General features: G+C 36.9%; 1 protein-coding gene across 2 annotated transcripts; it reads left to right on the top strand.

The window, feature by feature from the left end:
* The first annotated feature begins 349 nt into the window (after nt 1–349).
* C9 (complement C9) lies at nt 350–16,070 on the top strand. 2 transcript variants are annotated; one of them, XM_057433261.1, is made up of 11 exons: nt 350–498; nt 4,810–4,903; nt 5,579–5,726; nt 7,125–7,272; nt 8,298–8,436; nt 9,549–9,767; nt 11,850–12,090; nt 13,365–13,493; nt 14,492–14,670; nt 14,815–15,043; nt 15,891–16,070. In XM_057433261.1, exons 1-11 carry the CDS (start codon nt 413–415, stop codon nt 16,049–16,051), a joined length of 1,773 nt encoding a protein of 590 aa, XP_057289244.1. In that variant the 5' UTR covers nt 350–412; the 3' UTR covers nt 16,052–16,070. The 2 variants fall into 2 exon arrangements, with proteins under 2 accessions (XP_057289244.1, XP_057289243.1); XM_057433260.1 differs by having other exon boundaries at nt 355–498; nt 4,786–4,903.
* Nucleotides 16,071–16,968: the final 898 nt, after the last annotated feature.

Genomic DNA, 16,968 nt, shown 5'->3' with positions numbered 1-16,968 from the left:
TCACTCCAAATGAGGATTCCAAAATGTTAGACCCTGAACTTGCTCTTGTAAACAGTGCTGCTTTAGGAACTATTTGTTCCTTACATGAGTCACTGCTATGACTGCTTTTTACTAGGCAGTTAACTGTTCTCTGATTAAATAAAAAATGTCTTTCCCATATTAAAAAGTCCTAGTAAACAAAAATGGTTTATTTTTAATCTTGAAGCTACTTTATGCTCTCAGTCTCCATGTAGGAAGAAGTGGAATTTTCTGAAAAGTGGACTTTAGAGCACTCACCGTAAGGCAGTTTTGGCCAGTAACTGGCAATCTACAGTACACACTGTGTTTTGTTTGTTTTCTTGGTAATATATAACAAAAGGAACAAATAAATTACAAATTCAGTCATGGCAGTTTTTGTCTGTTCAGTTACAAAATGAGAAGTATGCATGTTACCCTGCAGCTTATATCCATACTATGTAATTTAGAGGTGGCTGCCTCACTTTTGGGGAAAAGCAGAAGGTAAGCGTGTTTCATTTTCTGCAGAAGTCTATACTGCTCTGTTTCCTCAACACAAAGAGTAAACCTCCATTTCAGATATTTCTAATGGTAGCTTGCTCAGTTAACAAAAAAAGAAAAAAAAAAGGCACCCAAAAAACGAAAAGGGAAACTACTTACTGTATTTCAAGGAGTCAAACAGAAATGGCTTATCCATCTGTTTTGGATTTATGTGGTACAATGAAAGCGACTGATAGCAGCTGAAGTCATGTTCTGGAGGGAGGTGGCACTTGGGCAACTGCTCTCTATTGAATGCTGAGTATGAAAACAATCTCAAATGGTTTCTTTCTGAAAATGCACATTTTTATGTTGACAGTACTTCTACTCCTATTTAAAGTCTCATAGACTGCCTATTACTAATTCTTTGGAAATATATCCTCTGTTTTTTCACTGTATCACTAGTAGGAGAAATAACTGCTTAGTCCCTACAAAAATACCATGTGAAAACATCTGAAGAGCTACACTACCAGAACTATATGTCATTTATGAGAAAGGCCAGTACTAAGTGGTGAAAGAATATGAGTCTCAGACATATATGTCAAGAATAAATGGGTATTCATCTGCTTTAAGACTTAAATTGCAGTATGTGAAGCATTTTGTGATGACGTGAATATTAGCTGAACAACCACGTATTGCCTCTTGCACATGTCTCTAGGCCTCCTTATGTTTTGATGGTTAATTGGATATGAATGCCAACTTACTGATAAAGCACAGGTTTGATATATTCAGATAGAAATGGTGTAGCCAGAAGATATGGTTATTATGGAGAGTATACAGCAAGCAACGTGGGTTAGCAGCTTGACTTCACATACCAAAGATTTCATGATGGTGCTAGCACAGTTAGCAAAATTATGCCCTCACATGATTCTGTCACATCCCCACATTTAGGAGAGCTAAGCCTTCTCTCTTGGTCAGTGCTAACTGACAAACCAAAAGGTTTTCCATGAGTCATCAGTTTTGTATCTGGTTAACTGAACAGCTCTGTATTTTGAAGTATGGCTCAGTAAATCACCAGAGCTGTGACCTGAGGGTGTACAGAGCATATTTTGCCATCCACGATAAGGTGCAAGCAGTTTTCTGTGCTGCTTTTCCTTTTGACAGAGCACTTACCTATCCCTCAAATAACAGACAGCAGAGAAGGTTATTTCCATTTCCATGCTTGTCTCTGAAGTTCCTGCTCCAAACTGCTACTTTCAGTGACATTCTTCAGTAGTTGAACTGCTTTTACTGCCTCTCCTATTTAAACTGTGTGACTTAGTATCTCCTGGTTTAGCATGATTTTTCAGTAATCCTTTCTCCCTGTGATTACTACGGAAGTGAAAAACTTGCTAATTTCACTAATATCTTTGTTTTTTTCTGAACAGTGATGTTAAATAAAACTCTCTTATTGTATGTGTCCATTTGAATTTCCAGATCAACCTGGGTAGCGAATGCATTGTTCTTTCAAGAGTTCATAAGACTTGTTTACAATGAGCTTTTTCTGATTCTGTTTTTTGTTTTATTTTTAATTCTTCTCTAACCTCAAGTAAATCCAAAACCTTAAAGCTGGATCTGCAGCTGGAGGGGGCCCAGGGATGTCTGTACATCACTCAATGAGTATTCTTGCAGAAGTTGCTCAGCTATGATTATATGAAAACCTGTGCACCTATACGTCAGCTCAAAGACTACTCTCAACTCTGGTTTCTAGACAATTGATTGTGAGATTTCAGTTTACATTGAAAAGTTTAACTCAGCCTTTCCTGCCTGGATTTTTATTTTAGACTCAAAACAATAACTTATAGGAACCTTTGGGAGACTTTAAAGGATCTGTACTAGGTTTAGTCTGACTGTTCCTACAGGCACGCCTCCTAGACACTGCTCTTCATGGTTCATTCTTACTGGCTGCATTTTTAAGCTAATAATTTAAAAGTTCAGAAATGCATTTCAATATAAAATTTTACTGTACCTGAATACCAAATAATTGCTAGGAATAAGATATTCCTCTGCCTTCAGAAACCCTACTACATGCCCCAATATATCTTCAAGGGGTACCGCGCAAGGCTTCCCACTCATACTATCTTTAAGAACAATCTGTCAATCTTCAACCCAAGCTAAACTAGATGTTCTTACTCAGAAGTTTACAGTCCTACATCAGTAAGGAGATTAAAAGGTCATATATGCAGCTATCTTTGCAGATACAGGAAGAAACAAGCAGATTGTCATCCATTTGCTAGAGTGTTAGATTTTCATTTCTTCCCTCCACTGATTTTACTGTCATGCAAACGGTGGAAAAACATGTAATGGAATACTGTTCTGCAACTTTTCAAAGCATTACCTGCTTATTAAGAAGTTACAGTAAACTATAGTGTTGCTGAGGTATTTGTAATATTAGCTGATTACAGGAGAAGGACTTTTTCTACAGCTGCTAACCAATGGATTAAAGATTCAGGTGCTCAGAATTCACCAGAGAATTATTGAAAGGGAATTCTGTGTAAAAATGACTTTTCACAAGGTTGTGTCTGTATAAGGTACCATAATTCCTGGTGCCAAGCACACAGCAAAGCCTCACACTCCCCTGCTGGCTAAGATTTTGGAGGTTCCTATTGTATGGAAAGAACTCTTCATTCTTATTTCTGCTGTCCCTGGAGATTGGGCATATTTGTGCTCTTTGCTGTTTCCTTTTTTTTTTTGTAATCCTACCTGTTAAAAGCAATATCTTCAGCCAAGGATTCATTTACTGCAGGCCCTGGCTTGAGGCTAGGAGGCTTCTGGGAGGAGAGTTGTTTAGAAGTAGCAGGCAAGGCAGTGGAAGTGTGTGATGCAAATAGTTACAGCAGCAGCTGTGGTGCATGTTTAAGGGCTGGTGCGTGTGACAGTGGAAATCCTGAGACATCAGAACCAGTCAAGGTCAGCTGAGCATATAAAAGGTTGCACAACAACCCTGTGATCCCTGAGCTGTTTAAGATTCAATAGCTGGAAAGCAGTGTAGGTCAATTTATCATCTCAGTAACAGCTTACTACGTATGTAACCTGAACATACAATAAATGGCACCAAGCAGCAGAGCCAACTGGTATATATATCTTCCTTGTCCAAATTGCCAATTTCTCAATCTTGTGGAATCAGGTTACATTTCATTTCTTTGGACTCCTAATGTACTTGTATGGGGGAAGGGTGTCGGGGGGGGGCAAGGCCCTGCCTGCACTGAAAGCCCATACATCACACTGCAGGAGCTGCAGATCTGCCAACCAGCTGGACTCGGCAAAGAAGGTCCCATTGTAAAGCAGAGGCAATAGCATTAACCTAGAGAGGTGCAGCAAGATTATTTCTTCACAGTGGATGAATACTAAGCACATAAGGCCAAATTGGAATAAATTACAGAGAACAGACTGGGCAAGTTAGACTTCAATGCTTCTCCATTCCTCTGCTTCCCATTGTTACCCGAGAAAATAAGGTTACCATTAAACAATTGTCCTTGGTTTTTAAAATTAATAAGTCATCCTACAGTGAATAAGTTTTTAATGCCTAACTGTGGGTGCTTTTTACTGAGTGATCGCAGTGATGGCTTTTCACTTAGTGAGAGCCTGGAGTTTTGTGGTATTTAAAACTGTGCTCCAAAATAGTCACCCTAGAAAATATCAGCCTAACTGGCAAAGTATTCAACTTGGCAAGCTGAAGAATACTTAGATAGCTAAACATTTATCTGTTTTTTCCAACTATATAAGTTAGCTTATTAGCAAATAATACCTTTATTTATGAGGCTTCTTTCATCTCAGGAAAGCAATTAAACTGTTATCTAGGCATAAGGGCAACTCCATTAAATTTAATATGCTAAAAAATGACAAAGACATGCATGGAAGCTACATCTATTTGAGATGTGCTGCTGTGCTTTTGTCTTCAGCTTTAAGTATAGGGAATACTGACACTGTCTGAATAAGGGAACTGCAGATGTTCTCTGTGTGTTATTGTTTGGTCCACTTCAACAACATGACCCACCAGAAGAGCATGAGTTACACGCAAATATCTAAAAAAGGGACAAAGAGCTGGCTTATTAAGTCTTCAAAGATCTTTTAATGTAATTTTAAACCACCAAAGAATTTAATATTAGGCAGCGGTTTATACATCTAAGTACCAAGTACTGCAATGAAAGTAAAGCAGAAAACATCTTGAAGATGCTTCAAAATATTGGTCTATCAATTAAATACGAACTGACATGTGATTTTAGTGTACTGCCCAATACTGTACTAGGATGTTGTTGTTTTTTTTTTTGTCAGCTCTTCAGAAAAATCTTTCCACAGGGGAATAAGAGAACTGAATCCTCCATCTCCGATTGACTGTAAACTGAGCAGCTGGAGTGCATGGGGGCCCTGCGACCCATGCACCTATCAAAGGGTAAGCTATAGTTGGAAATCTTTGTTCCAAAGCCACAACCAAAGGGACATTATCTGTCTGCCTTTTGGTTTTTGGGAACATACCAGACTGCAGCTCTTAATGCTCTATGTTCATGATATGATGGAACCCATGATTATTTCATAACTGTAAGCCATAAAAGTAAGAGAAGACTGCATCCAGATGTGCAAAACTTGCTAAGTGTTCTGATTCAAAACATTTTGTTAATAGAAATTATCTATTTTGGCCATATTGATATTTCTACTATGAACATTACTTTTTAATGCATTTTTATGGTTTTAAATAAGAAGCAATATTTTTTCAAAAGCAATTTTTTATTTCCTTTGCAAAGTTCTTTTTATGACTTAAAAAAAATTAAAGACTTGAAAGCATACAAAATATATATGATGCTTGTCCTCCCTGGATTGAAAGTAATGAAAATAGTGAAATAAAATACAGTGAAAAACAAGCACCTCTACATTCTTGCTAAGATATTATTATTAATTCAATGTTTCCCTACACTTTTTTTATGCATGAACAGTGCCTATGGATTTTCAACCAGAAATTTCACCAAGGATGCTTCATTTTGAAAAGTTCTAAGTTCAGCTGAAAATCCTACAGTTCTGCTAGTTTTCTTTTCTCTCTAAGCAATGTTAATAGTGTTATTTATCTCTCAAGTTTCGATCTAGACGCATCGAAAGATTTGGACAGTTTGGTGGAAAACCATGCCTAGAGACCTTAGGAGATACGCAAAGCTGTAAAACCAGCCAAGCTTGTCCTGAAGAACCAGAATCAGACTGTGGTACTGACTTTCAGTGCAGTTCTGGTAAGTTTTTGTTTTCATGCCTTAGTGAGATATGCAATAATGCAGGAAACCACAAAGTTAAATCTGTTTCTGTTAAAGACAAAATGCATACACAAGATGAGAGATATGCTTCCTTGCTTTTCTAGTTGGAGATAAACTTCTGAAGCAGTGCCTTATTTCTAGGGTTTAAAGGCAGTCCATAGACAGGTTGCTTGCAATGCCACAACTCCAAAACCACATCAGGAACAGTTCTTGAGAAGGGGTAATTTCCTCTTATCTCCCATTATAATTTGCTTCTAGTTTAAATTCTCCTGTAATTACTAGTCCATGTTTAAAGGCTGACCATACTGTGAATGTCCTTTCTTCAAGCAGAGCTGTTCCTTCTGCTACAGAATGACTATGTTTTCTGAAAAACAACTGGGAAAAACTAGGACTGAAGAAACAGTCATAAAATGGATAGGGAAGTTTACTGACCAAATTTGTATCATGTATACTAGCTGGAGACCAGAATGCCTCTAGATTCAACGTAAGATATAAATTTGTAAAGTGATATATGGATGGCATATGAACGAATGTAATGTTCAAGATTCATCATAAATCCAAATAACATAGGAAAACTTAAAGGCAATGCAAATAGTCAAAAAAGAAAATATACTAAGTGAATTCTGAGTCCCCAGCCATTGTCACTATTGTCTTTATCTCAAATACTGTGAAATGCAAGTGGAGAAATTAAAATTAAAAAGTATGTATTTAGCTACTACTTCACAGTCATTGTGTGGCACTTACACATGTGGCAGATATTAGTAAATATTTTGTTATGCTAGGGCTAAATTTACCCCAAATCTTTAAATCCTGTAGAAAAAGATCAGTCTTTGTAAACCCTGTGATACACACACTTAGGAAAACTACTTCTTCACTGTGGCTTTAGAACACAAATCACCATAGTTTTTGACAGTACAGTGTCCATATTATATTAAAATATAATCCAAATAGCAACAATTCAGACAATTCAGAAATAATTCTTTGTTTATACTGAATTAACACTTTCCTGTATTCTCTTAATACGAATTTAACAAACTCCTAAAACAATACACTAATAATCAAAGATTACTACAGAAAAAAATCACAGGAAGTAACAACTTTCTTCAAATGACATTTCTCCTGTCACTTAGTTTTCTCAGCCATCCTAGTAAACAGTAATATGTACATAAGTAAACAGAGTAGTATGGGTTTGTTGGTTTTGTTTTTTTTTCCATTTGAAGGAGGGAGGGTGTTGGAATTGAATTCCTCATGACAATAATAGAAACATGCGAAGAGGAAGATCTCAATAAAGAGTAGCAGGGAAGCTATTTAAAGTCCATCTTGGGGAAAAAAAATGCATTCATTCAATGTTTTATTCTCTTTTTATTCTCTGATTAGGTCGATGTATCAAGCGACGACTTGTGTGTAATGTAGATAATGACTGTGGAGACTTTTCTGATGAAGATAACTGTGAATCGGACCCACAATCACCATGCCGTAACCATGATATAGATGTGTCTGAAGTTGGAAGGACTGCAGGGCAGGGGTAAATAGGAAAAAGTAGCATTGGGCCTTGTAAAGAGTCTAGGACTGTCATCAAAGACAGCTAAAAACACAGGGCCACAGTGATATTCCCAAAAGTGGAATCTGAGTCATGTTCGTATTTTATTCAGAAATGTTATGTAGCTTTTGGACAAACACCTAACTACTGTTTTATTTTGTATACTTGGAGAGGATAAAATATCATACAGATAGTTTAAATCAATTATTATGTTACTACATAGAATCATACGTAGATGTTACATGAATATACTCAAAATACTCATTATTTAAATGCAACATTTATAGATATTAAGATATGTTTCAAGTGAGCTTTCATAATGAATCATTCATTCTCAAGTACTTTACTAACATGCACGTCTAAAAGGGAGAAAATTTATCTTGATTATTTATAGAATGGGATGCCTTACTGTAACAATATTCGGCCTGCAGCTTTTTTCCAGTATTACATTCTTCATTTCCCAGATGTTCATTATTTACAGGAGTTTTCATCATTAATCTAAGTAGAAGATTATTTTTTGTATTCTCAAATGCTGCTGGATTTCTTTAGTTTCAAACAAAAGGAAGTACGACATACTGTTTATCTACAAATAAATCCAGAAAGCAGCTAGCTGAAGGGAAACAGATGAAAATAAAAGCATACTACAGCACCACCTTCTGTTTAAATTAAAGGGACATATCCTTTTCATTTAATTTGGTGGTAGTAGTGCTGCTGCACAAAAGCAAAAATGCTGTCCTTGTAGCATGGAGTAGAAAGCCAGGTACTTGGGCATTTTTAGAAGTAGCTTCTTTATAATTTTTACTATAATCTATTACTAAAATATTCCATGAGAAAATGTTGTATAGATGTGCAGTTGTGATGATGGTGACTTTGGTGAATTTATAACCGCTTTCTACTCTCAGATAAGTATACTGACGTATCAGACATAAATGTTGGACCTACTGAAAAGATTCAAAATCTGTGTGCTGACATCTTTCAGAAGCATAACCTTTCCTGTATTTCTCTTATAGAATCAATATTTTAGGGATGCAGCCAATGGCCACACCATTTGACAATGATTTTTTCAATGGTCTTTGTGAAAGAGTGCGTGATGGAAACACACGGACTTACTACCGCAAGCCGTGGAACGTCGGTGTTCTCATTTATGATGTAAGTCTAAGTCCTTCTGTGCAAACTAGGATGTGCTTAACTGAATGCTGAATCCTGAAATCCACCTCGAAGACTTGGCACATCTCTTCAGTCTGACAGCAGCAGCTTTTTAGCACCAAGCTTTTGTTTGACAAGCTCACTTGCGACAGATAAATTCCCACAGGTTCATTGCTACACCTGTGCCTAGTAAATACAAATATCTTTCTGGAATGTTTACAGTATGAGAGGATGAGAAGAATGGGAGATGTACTGGATAGAGCAGCAATACATATTTTCAAGGGCACACAAAAAAACTCTGATATAAAGGCAGGAATAATATTATGACGCTCTGGTCCCACTTGGGTTTTCTAATCAGCGATGACTTTCTCTGTCCTACTGAAAAAAAATATCTAATAGGCTTTTGGGATTCAGACTATGATTTCCAGTGAGGTTTGAATACCTAAAATATTGATGATCTTAAAAACATCAATGTCACATTCATTTCAAAAATCAAAGCATTATTTTGCTTACCAAATGCTTTGCCTATCACTGTAAGTAGATGCTTCACAGAAAAATTACAATTTTATACAGGTCATGCCCAAATTAATAAATCTGACCCAGAGAGCATTGCTCTTATTTGATTTTGATGTGTAACTATTTTCAGTTATTAAAACTCTGTGCTACTAAAGTATACAAAAATAAAAAAACACTGAACTAGGTATTCTGAGTTAGCCATTGTCCGCTGTAAAAGAAGAATGCAAAATCATAATCCTCATTCATTTCAGATATTGGGACATATTAGCAGTTATTGTCTGTGTTCTAGGAAGGATCTGAAGAGTACCATTCCTTACATGTAAAGGAAAAGTTGACACATAAATTACTTTGACAGTGTTATATGCTGAGATTTAACACTCACTGAAATATTGCCACTGCAGTTTTCTGTTCACTTTGGAAAGACTGAACTGATTAAGATGAAGTGATTGGGGGAGTGAGTAGTATTTCCATTTGTTTTGTTTTAAAAGAAAAATGTATTGCTAAGTTATATAAAACATATCACTTTAAAGTGCTGTGTAGATTTTCCTATTACTGCCTGGTATGTTCTCTCATGCAACCTTGTCATTATATTTTCTAAGACAAAAGCAGACAAAACCTTCACATCTGAGTTCTACCACGATCGTGCAAAAATGTTACGAGAGGTTTACATAGAAAAAACCTCACACTTTAATGCTGACCTGTCTCTGAAATACATACCTACTGAAGGAAGTAACAAAAATAGCTCAGAAGGAAACTTCAAGTATCACTACAACAAGAATTTAAGTTTAAGTTCTATCCTGAGAAGCTCCACAGAAAGGGTAAGTTTAATCGAACGAAAGGTTTTAATGTAACTATTTTACAAGCAGTAAAATTTGTACAGTTTAGAATAACACAATATTAATCTTTCTATTTGCCTACTAATTTTCTGTCATTTATTCACAATAATGAAATCCTGGCCATACTAGGGTTAAGATTTCAGATGTGGCCAAATATAGCTGGCGCACTGTCATGATTTTGTCCGTCAGCTCTCGTGCTTTCATAAGCATTGCCCATCTGGTGGTTCCCTGCAGCATGTTGGAAGGAAATGTTCTCAGTAAGCAGTATAGAAAAAGCAAGCCTATTTGGGAGCTACCGACAAGCCATACTGCCTTACCTGTCCTTTGAGACAGAGGATAGGCCCTACCTCATTTAATTTAGTTTAATTTAGTGACAAAGAAGTAGCCTTAGAATCTAGTGAGGTCAAACAGACAGAGACCACAAAAAGTGATACTACATTGTAGATACTATGGCCTAATCCACCAGCTGGGTGCTAGTGTAATTAATCAACCAAGTCCTATACTCTTTCCCACCATATATACCAAAGTCTATGATTGCAACATGCCATCACATACAAGGCACATAACTCCATAATACTGAAATGTACCACATGCAAAGAAGAACAGATCTGACTCAACAAATTCAAATTCTTGTCAGCCTTGCTGTCTAGGATCCATTCAGATTTCTGGAGATCAAATGGATTTTAGGGAAAAAATAGATAACTCTCATCACTGATTAATTAAAATACTGCTGAAGAGAAAAATGTATACTACAAAGGGAAGCTGGCATACAACACTGCCTTTGTACTGGCATGAGTTTTCTTGGGATAGAAATGGACCATTCAAATCTCCAACCAATGATCTCCACAGATGCAAAACATGAAATTTTGTAGTTCAGTGTATATTATAGGCTGTTCATGGAGTAGTGGCTTATTATAGGAATTCTGGCTTCAAATTCTTGCTCTGAGATCAGTTCAGAAAATGAGTCATGATCTGTCACCGGCAGAGGTCTATCACCATAAATTCATGATTCTGCAAGTTAGACTGGCAGTCTCTGGCCAAGAACCCTCCACGGCTCACCTGTGAGTTAAAGCCAGGAGCAGCGCAGGAATGTCCAGCTTGGAGAAAGGCAATTTTGTACAACCTGGATGGCAGGAATATTTTCACCTAGAAAAGTTTCCTCACAGAGATTTAGATGCCTGAAGATTCTTGCAATTCTGAAGCAGCATCTGAGCCAACAGTTTAATATCCTTTAAATGGTGCCAGATAACATCATGGTCTGTTGCTAAATCCCTTTAAAGAACACCTATTAGGCGCTCTTGTTTAGCAAGTCACTTAAGTACTGCAGATAATGGTGATTGGAAGGCATATGTTTCCTCAAAGTCTTCAGGGCAACTATTTCACAAACTGTCCTGTCATGGGCAGCAGCTAGCTCCTAGTTTAGATTATGATATAAAACCACCTGCAGTGTGATTTATGCAAATATCAGTCATTATACCTAGACTTAGAATGTATGCATGGGTCAAACGCTTCAAGGAATTTTTTCTTGATAAATTTTCATTTTATAATGTTACTTTGTTTGGTTTTTTTTGTTTTAATTGGAGCTGAGGTCTTTCTTCTGACAGTCTGAGAATAATAGAGAAATGATCCAAAAAAAGAGAGAAAATTTAATACTCTGACTATAAACAAAGACAAAACTCCAGCTGACCTCAGTGGGCAGCTTCTGTTATCTAATGAGCCATATGGAATTAATTTTCAGTGTTACAAAAGTCAGAAAGGTAGATATTGTATTTAAAAAAAAGACCTTGTTGTCAAATTGATCACATAGGTTTTTCTGAAATTAGTAAAGGGGAAGTTCTGAAAAACTGGAAGAACAGAAATAAAAGAAATCTCTTGGTGCTTGCTCAATTTAAATCGGAGAACTTTTAATTTGAATTAAACAAGTCTGTCTTTGTTCCAAAGTGCTAGATTAAATTGCATGTTTGAAAGTTCAGCAGTTTCATTATAAGTAAAAAAGAACAGATATTTCTGTTGTGCTGCATATCAGAATGGCACTCTCATCCACTTTCTTCTCCTTGCATTCAGAAGCAAACATTTCTTCATGTAAAAGGAAAGATTCAGCTTGGAAGATTCCAAATGCGAAGTCGTGATGTCCGTCTCACAGATACTTTCCTTGATGATCTAAACTTTCTGCCTACTGAATATGATAAGGGGGAATATTTCAAATTTCTAGAAGATTATGGAACTCACTATGCAGTCTCTGGAACTATAGGAGGAAAATATGAACTTGTTTACATTCTGGATAACTATGCTATGTCTCGAATAGGTATGCAATCTGTTGGCCTTGCTATGGTATGAAAATTATCACCAAGTCTCCAGTCATGCAAAGAAATGTATGAGGATAAATTTGTGTCCATGGAGCATTACTGGGAACAGCACAGTTCAGTGTGTGGTGCTTATTGCACACCAGTAATATTACAGAATTACACGAGTTCAAAAGTTCTTTGTAACCTCTAGAATTATTTGAAGTCTGTATTTTGAGTCTTTAACAGAAAAAAAATTTAAAAAATAAAAAAAAAAACAACAAAAAAAAACCTAGAACGTAGACATACCCAAAATATTATCAGTACTAATTGGTGTGGCATGATTCACAAGAGATTCCCAGTGCCTAGAAAATCTGCCTAAACCTTAAATCCGATTTGCTAATTGGTACCTTCTTGTAGTACAATAACTTTAAGTTTGGTGGTGGCAAAGGGATAAGGAATTTTCTAGAAATCACATAGTGCACTTGAGTGTGTTGAAACTGTTTTATAGACTTTTAACATTCACACTGGATTTTCCTATGCTCTGGTTAAGATAGGAAAGTAACAGTTTAATCCTCCCTTATGTGCAGTTCAGATATATATGGGTTTGTGACAGATTAAAGAGGTCACTCTGGAAAAAAGTTGGAAAAGGCAATTCTCATAATGATTTTGAAGATCAGAAAATAAGTACTTGCTTTTTTTTTTTAAGTATCAATCTTAAGCACAAGTATTTCTGAACCCAAAAGTGAAGTTCCCGATGATATGTTTGAGTCTGATAAATACAAATGTGTTGGAGGCAGTAGCAGGCAGGGGAGGATTAGAATTTCAGGGAACAGAGTACTTGTAAGTGATTAGTGGCCTTATTAGCTTTATGGGAAAAATAGTGGAGAAACATGTTTGAGGGTAGGAAAGAGATACTAGAAGAATTAAATGAATTAGCACATAAACCCAATCTTATATGATAAGCATCTAAGAAAGACAAAATTTCAATCGAATATATGTAAAGAGTGGTCCCTAAGGGCACTTCTGCTTTCAGCTAGATCAAGGAAAATATAAATCCATTTTTATAGGGTTTTGATAGATTTCTACTCACTGTAGATCTCCCTTGCTTTTGCTCAGGTACTTCAAATACAATCATCCTCATATTCACTTCATGGAAGAGGAAAAAACAGAAGATAAATGGGAAGAAGAAAGCCATAAACTTTTCCAATAGTCCTGAAATTTATTCTCCAAGAATAATATCACATTGTTTATGGTCATTCAATCCCTCTAACCACCTAATAATCTCCACTTTCAGGTATCACGATAGAAGATGTGAAAAGATGCCTCGGCTATCACTTAGATGCCGTGACTGCATATGAAGATTTACATGTCAATGTTAATATTGATGGGGGTAGATGTGAAAAGATTCAGGTGAAAGATGAGTGTAAGTATATCCTTATTTTACATTATATCTTTTGCTTAAGGAAAGATGTTAGCTTTTATAATCAATGTAGATATTGCTGTCAGGGAAAGGACAAATCCAGCAGATGAGTAGAAGTGAGGCTGAGTACATGTTCCCAGTACACACAAACACACTTTTATAACACATACACACATTGCTGGCCACAAACATCAATGTAGTCAAAAGCACAGTGTTGCTGTTAGTGGCAAATATCGTAGAATCACAGAATAGTTGACATTGGAAGGGTCGTCTAGAGAGCATCTCCAGAGGAGATGTACTGGCTGTACATAGGCAGTAGATCCCTCCAGCAGCTGACCTTAGATGTTCAACTTAACCAACAACTGAATCCTTAGTCTCTGCTGTTACTGGCACCCAGATATACAACTCCCCAAGGCCCACAGCTCCACTCCCATTTCTGGCACAGACCACCTGGTGCACATCAGAACACACTCCAGATGTTTCCAGTATCTGCCCTCAGGTGCTCAGTCCACCCAGCAATCAGACCTTGGATACTCTTATCTGCAAGTTGCCTTACACAGACACACATTGAACATGCAAACAGGTCTCAGTCAATGCCAGAAGCTTGTGGATTCTCCAGCATTTGGCTAGAGCACTAGTTATGAAGCAAAGCTCCTACTATTCTAACTCCTGCCCTTTTCTGATTCAGCTCAGGTGGTACAGTAGTGTTCCTCATATTATCTTTGGCTTGTTATTAAATGGCTATGATCTCCATAATGTCTCTCATTTTGCCCTCTCCTTTCCTTTCAGATATAGGGTTGTCTAATCTAATTGCAAAATAAAATATTTCCTCCCACATAAGAGGTATGAGTAAAGAAAGATTGAATTCCATCACAACTCATGAGCAAAGAGTTCTCTCTAGAGTCATTTTATAGAGATGGACTGGTTGCGCTAAAAACATAACTGCTCTTCAAGATGCATGGGCAGTAAAATTTTATCTTCATCCTCTCTTCTTTCTACAGCATCACTTAAGGATGATTTTATTATAGATGATATAGTCTCCTTAGTTGATGGAGGGAAGATTGACTTTTCAGTTAAGATAAAAGAAATGTTACTGCGAAGATCCAAAACTATTGATGTAAAGGATTATATAGAGTGGGCTAAGTCCTTAGTGGATGCTCCAGTAGTGATACAGCAACGGGTAAGTCCAACTCCAAGTTTATTGTGCACTTTCAGGTATTATTTTCATCTTAACGTTTTCTTCCTTATGCTAGTGATGGAGAGAATACAAAAAGGATTCAGGGCTTCAGAAAAGTCTGTATGCTTGGGCTCTTTTCCTCTACAGCCTTCTCCAATACATACACTTGTTCCAGTTAAGATGAGAAATGCGTATTTAAAGAAACAAAATTTGGAAAGAGCAATAGAAGACTACATTACTGAATACAGTGTGTGCAAATGTGAACCCTGTAAAAATGGAGGCACCCCTGTGCTGGTAGATGGATCCTGTACCTGCATGTGCTCAAGCTACTTTAAGGGAATTGCTTGTCAGATTCCCAAATCTACATTAATTAAAGGTTAGTAAATAATCCAGGCACATTAAACTGAACATATTTGTCATTGTAAACAATATCCTGTCAAAATGAGCCTTTATAACAATAGAAAGATGTCTTAGCTCTGCTGCTATTATACCTACTTATACCTACTATTGCCAAATCTCATGGATATATGGTGTGGAAGTGTAAGTTATGGGTTCTTTCCATAAAGAGGACACTAATTTAGAGTTCATTGTCCCACATGCATTGTTGCATCTTGGAATGATACCCCAAGTTCATTTATGTTAACAAAAGCATTACTGATGCGTGGTGCAGTAATGGTAAACCAATTTCAGGCAAAAGCAATCTCACCATTTCATAACCTATTTGCCTTCAATTTCACGCAAAGGCACATGTGTTTGCTAGCACATGATCACATGTTATAATTACTGTCCTAGCTTAATATTAGATTGGCCCACAAGGGGGAAGGGTGAGATGAATGCAGTTTCACAACTGACAACGTAAAAAATTTATTGTGCTGTAAATTCAGTCTCTGTTGCCAAGTTTTTGCAAGCACAAGTGTTCAAAACAGACCTTAGAACTTGATTTTCAGGCAGCTTCCTAGGGAGAAAAAGATGTTGAAATCTTTGGGTTTTTAAGCAGTGCCACTGACAAGGGCATTTTCAAAAGCCAGATCTGTGTGATGGGTTGTATGCTGGGGGCTGCAATGATCTGCAGAGTCACCATAACTGAGAACATCTGACTTCAGTCACGGTCTACCTTGCCCACCTTCAAAAGTGCCAAGTAAAAAGCTCTAATTAATATTTCTGTTACTGCACAGAAGAAAAAGAGATGTTGGACTAATCCTACTATGGTGTCTAATTAACAGTTGTCACTGATGGAGGCTGGAGCTGTTGGAGTTCCTGGTCTGCCTGCATCAATGGAGAAAGCACTCGAACTCGCCAGTGTAATAATCCTACACCAGAACCTGGTGGCAGACCATGCCAAGGAGAAAACATTGAAAAACGGCCCTGTGGAGAAGCAAAATAGTTACGCTGCTCAAAAACAGGTCAGCAGGCTTTCTAAATACTAATATGTTACTGCTGTTTACAATAAATGGTCAGTCAATATTTGGAGCATTTCAGTGGCATGGTTGAAGAAGTGATGGGTAAATCTACAACGTCATTGACATCTGTGACTTGATACAGTTTTAAGAGCATCACCTTGTAGCTTGAATTTGTGAATGGTTGGATTTGTATTTAAATGTCTTGAGAAGTAATGTTTTATCACAGAATTCAAGAGTAAAATGGAATTCTAGATAAGAACAGACTAAAACTCCAGCTCTTTAAATACAGATTTCATCTTAAGTCAGACCCTCCACCAAAAACATTAGGTCTTAGAGAAAAGGAAAGAGTCATGTCTTCCAGAAACAAGCATAGATAGTTTGGGAGTTTGAATTCTCTTAACTTGGCAAATAGAGCTCTTAGATCCAGCAAAACCACTCTTACAGCATTTTCAAAACTTTTAGCTTAGAAAAAAATAGTGTAAGAAAATATCTAGCTAAATGGTTTTGTCAGGATTTTTTTTATATATAATACTGCAAAGCAAAATAAAAAACAAGCAGGATTTTGAGGATGCATGCTCTGGTCCGTAAAATGGCAAGGTGGTATCAATTTTCTTCATCTCCTGAGACAAGAAGCATGCATGCCACTTGGATTTGACAGTAAGTTTTCAGGCCCAGAAGGAAGCATTTGGATCACATGCTTAACATGTTACCACAGGTTCCTTTTCTTCTGGAAGCCACAAGTAGAAAAGAGGTGGCAAGATAGGCCACCTTGTTGAAAGTCTTGCAACCTTACCCCTACTTGCATTTAAAATATGTATCAGGAAATTTCTTCTATGCCTGCCCTTACTCAGCTTCAGTAGTGTTCAGCTATATCTAATATTCTTAGAATCGTAGAATGGTT

This window comes from Pezoporus wallicus, unplaced genomic scaffold, assembly GCF_028554395.1.
Source record: "Pezoporus wallicus isolate ANWC-B61680 ecotype Strahan unplaced genomic scaffold, APGP_CSIRO_Pwel_v1 contig_5601, whole genome shotgun sequence".
NCBI lineage: Eukaryota > Metazoa > Chordata > Aves > Psittaciformes > Psittacidae > Pezoporus > Pezoporus wallicus.
This window is presented reverse-complemented; position numbering and strand designations above follow the sequence as displayed.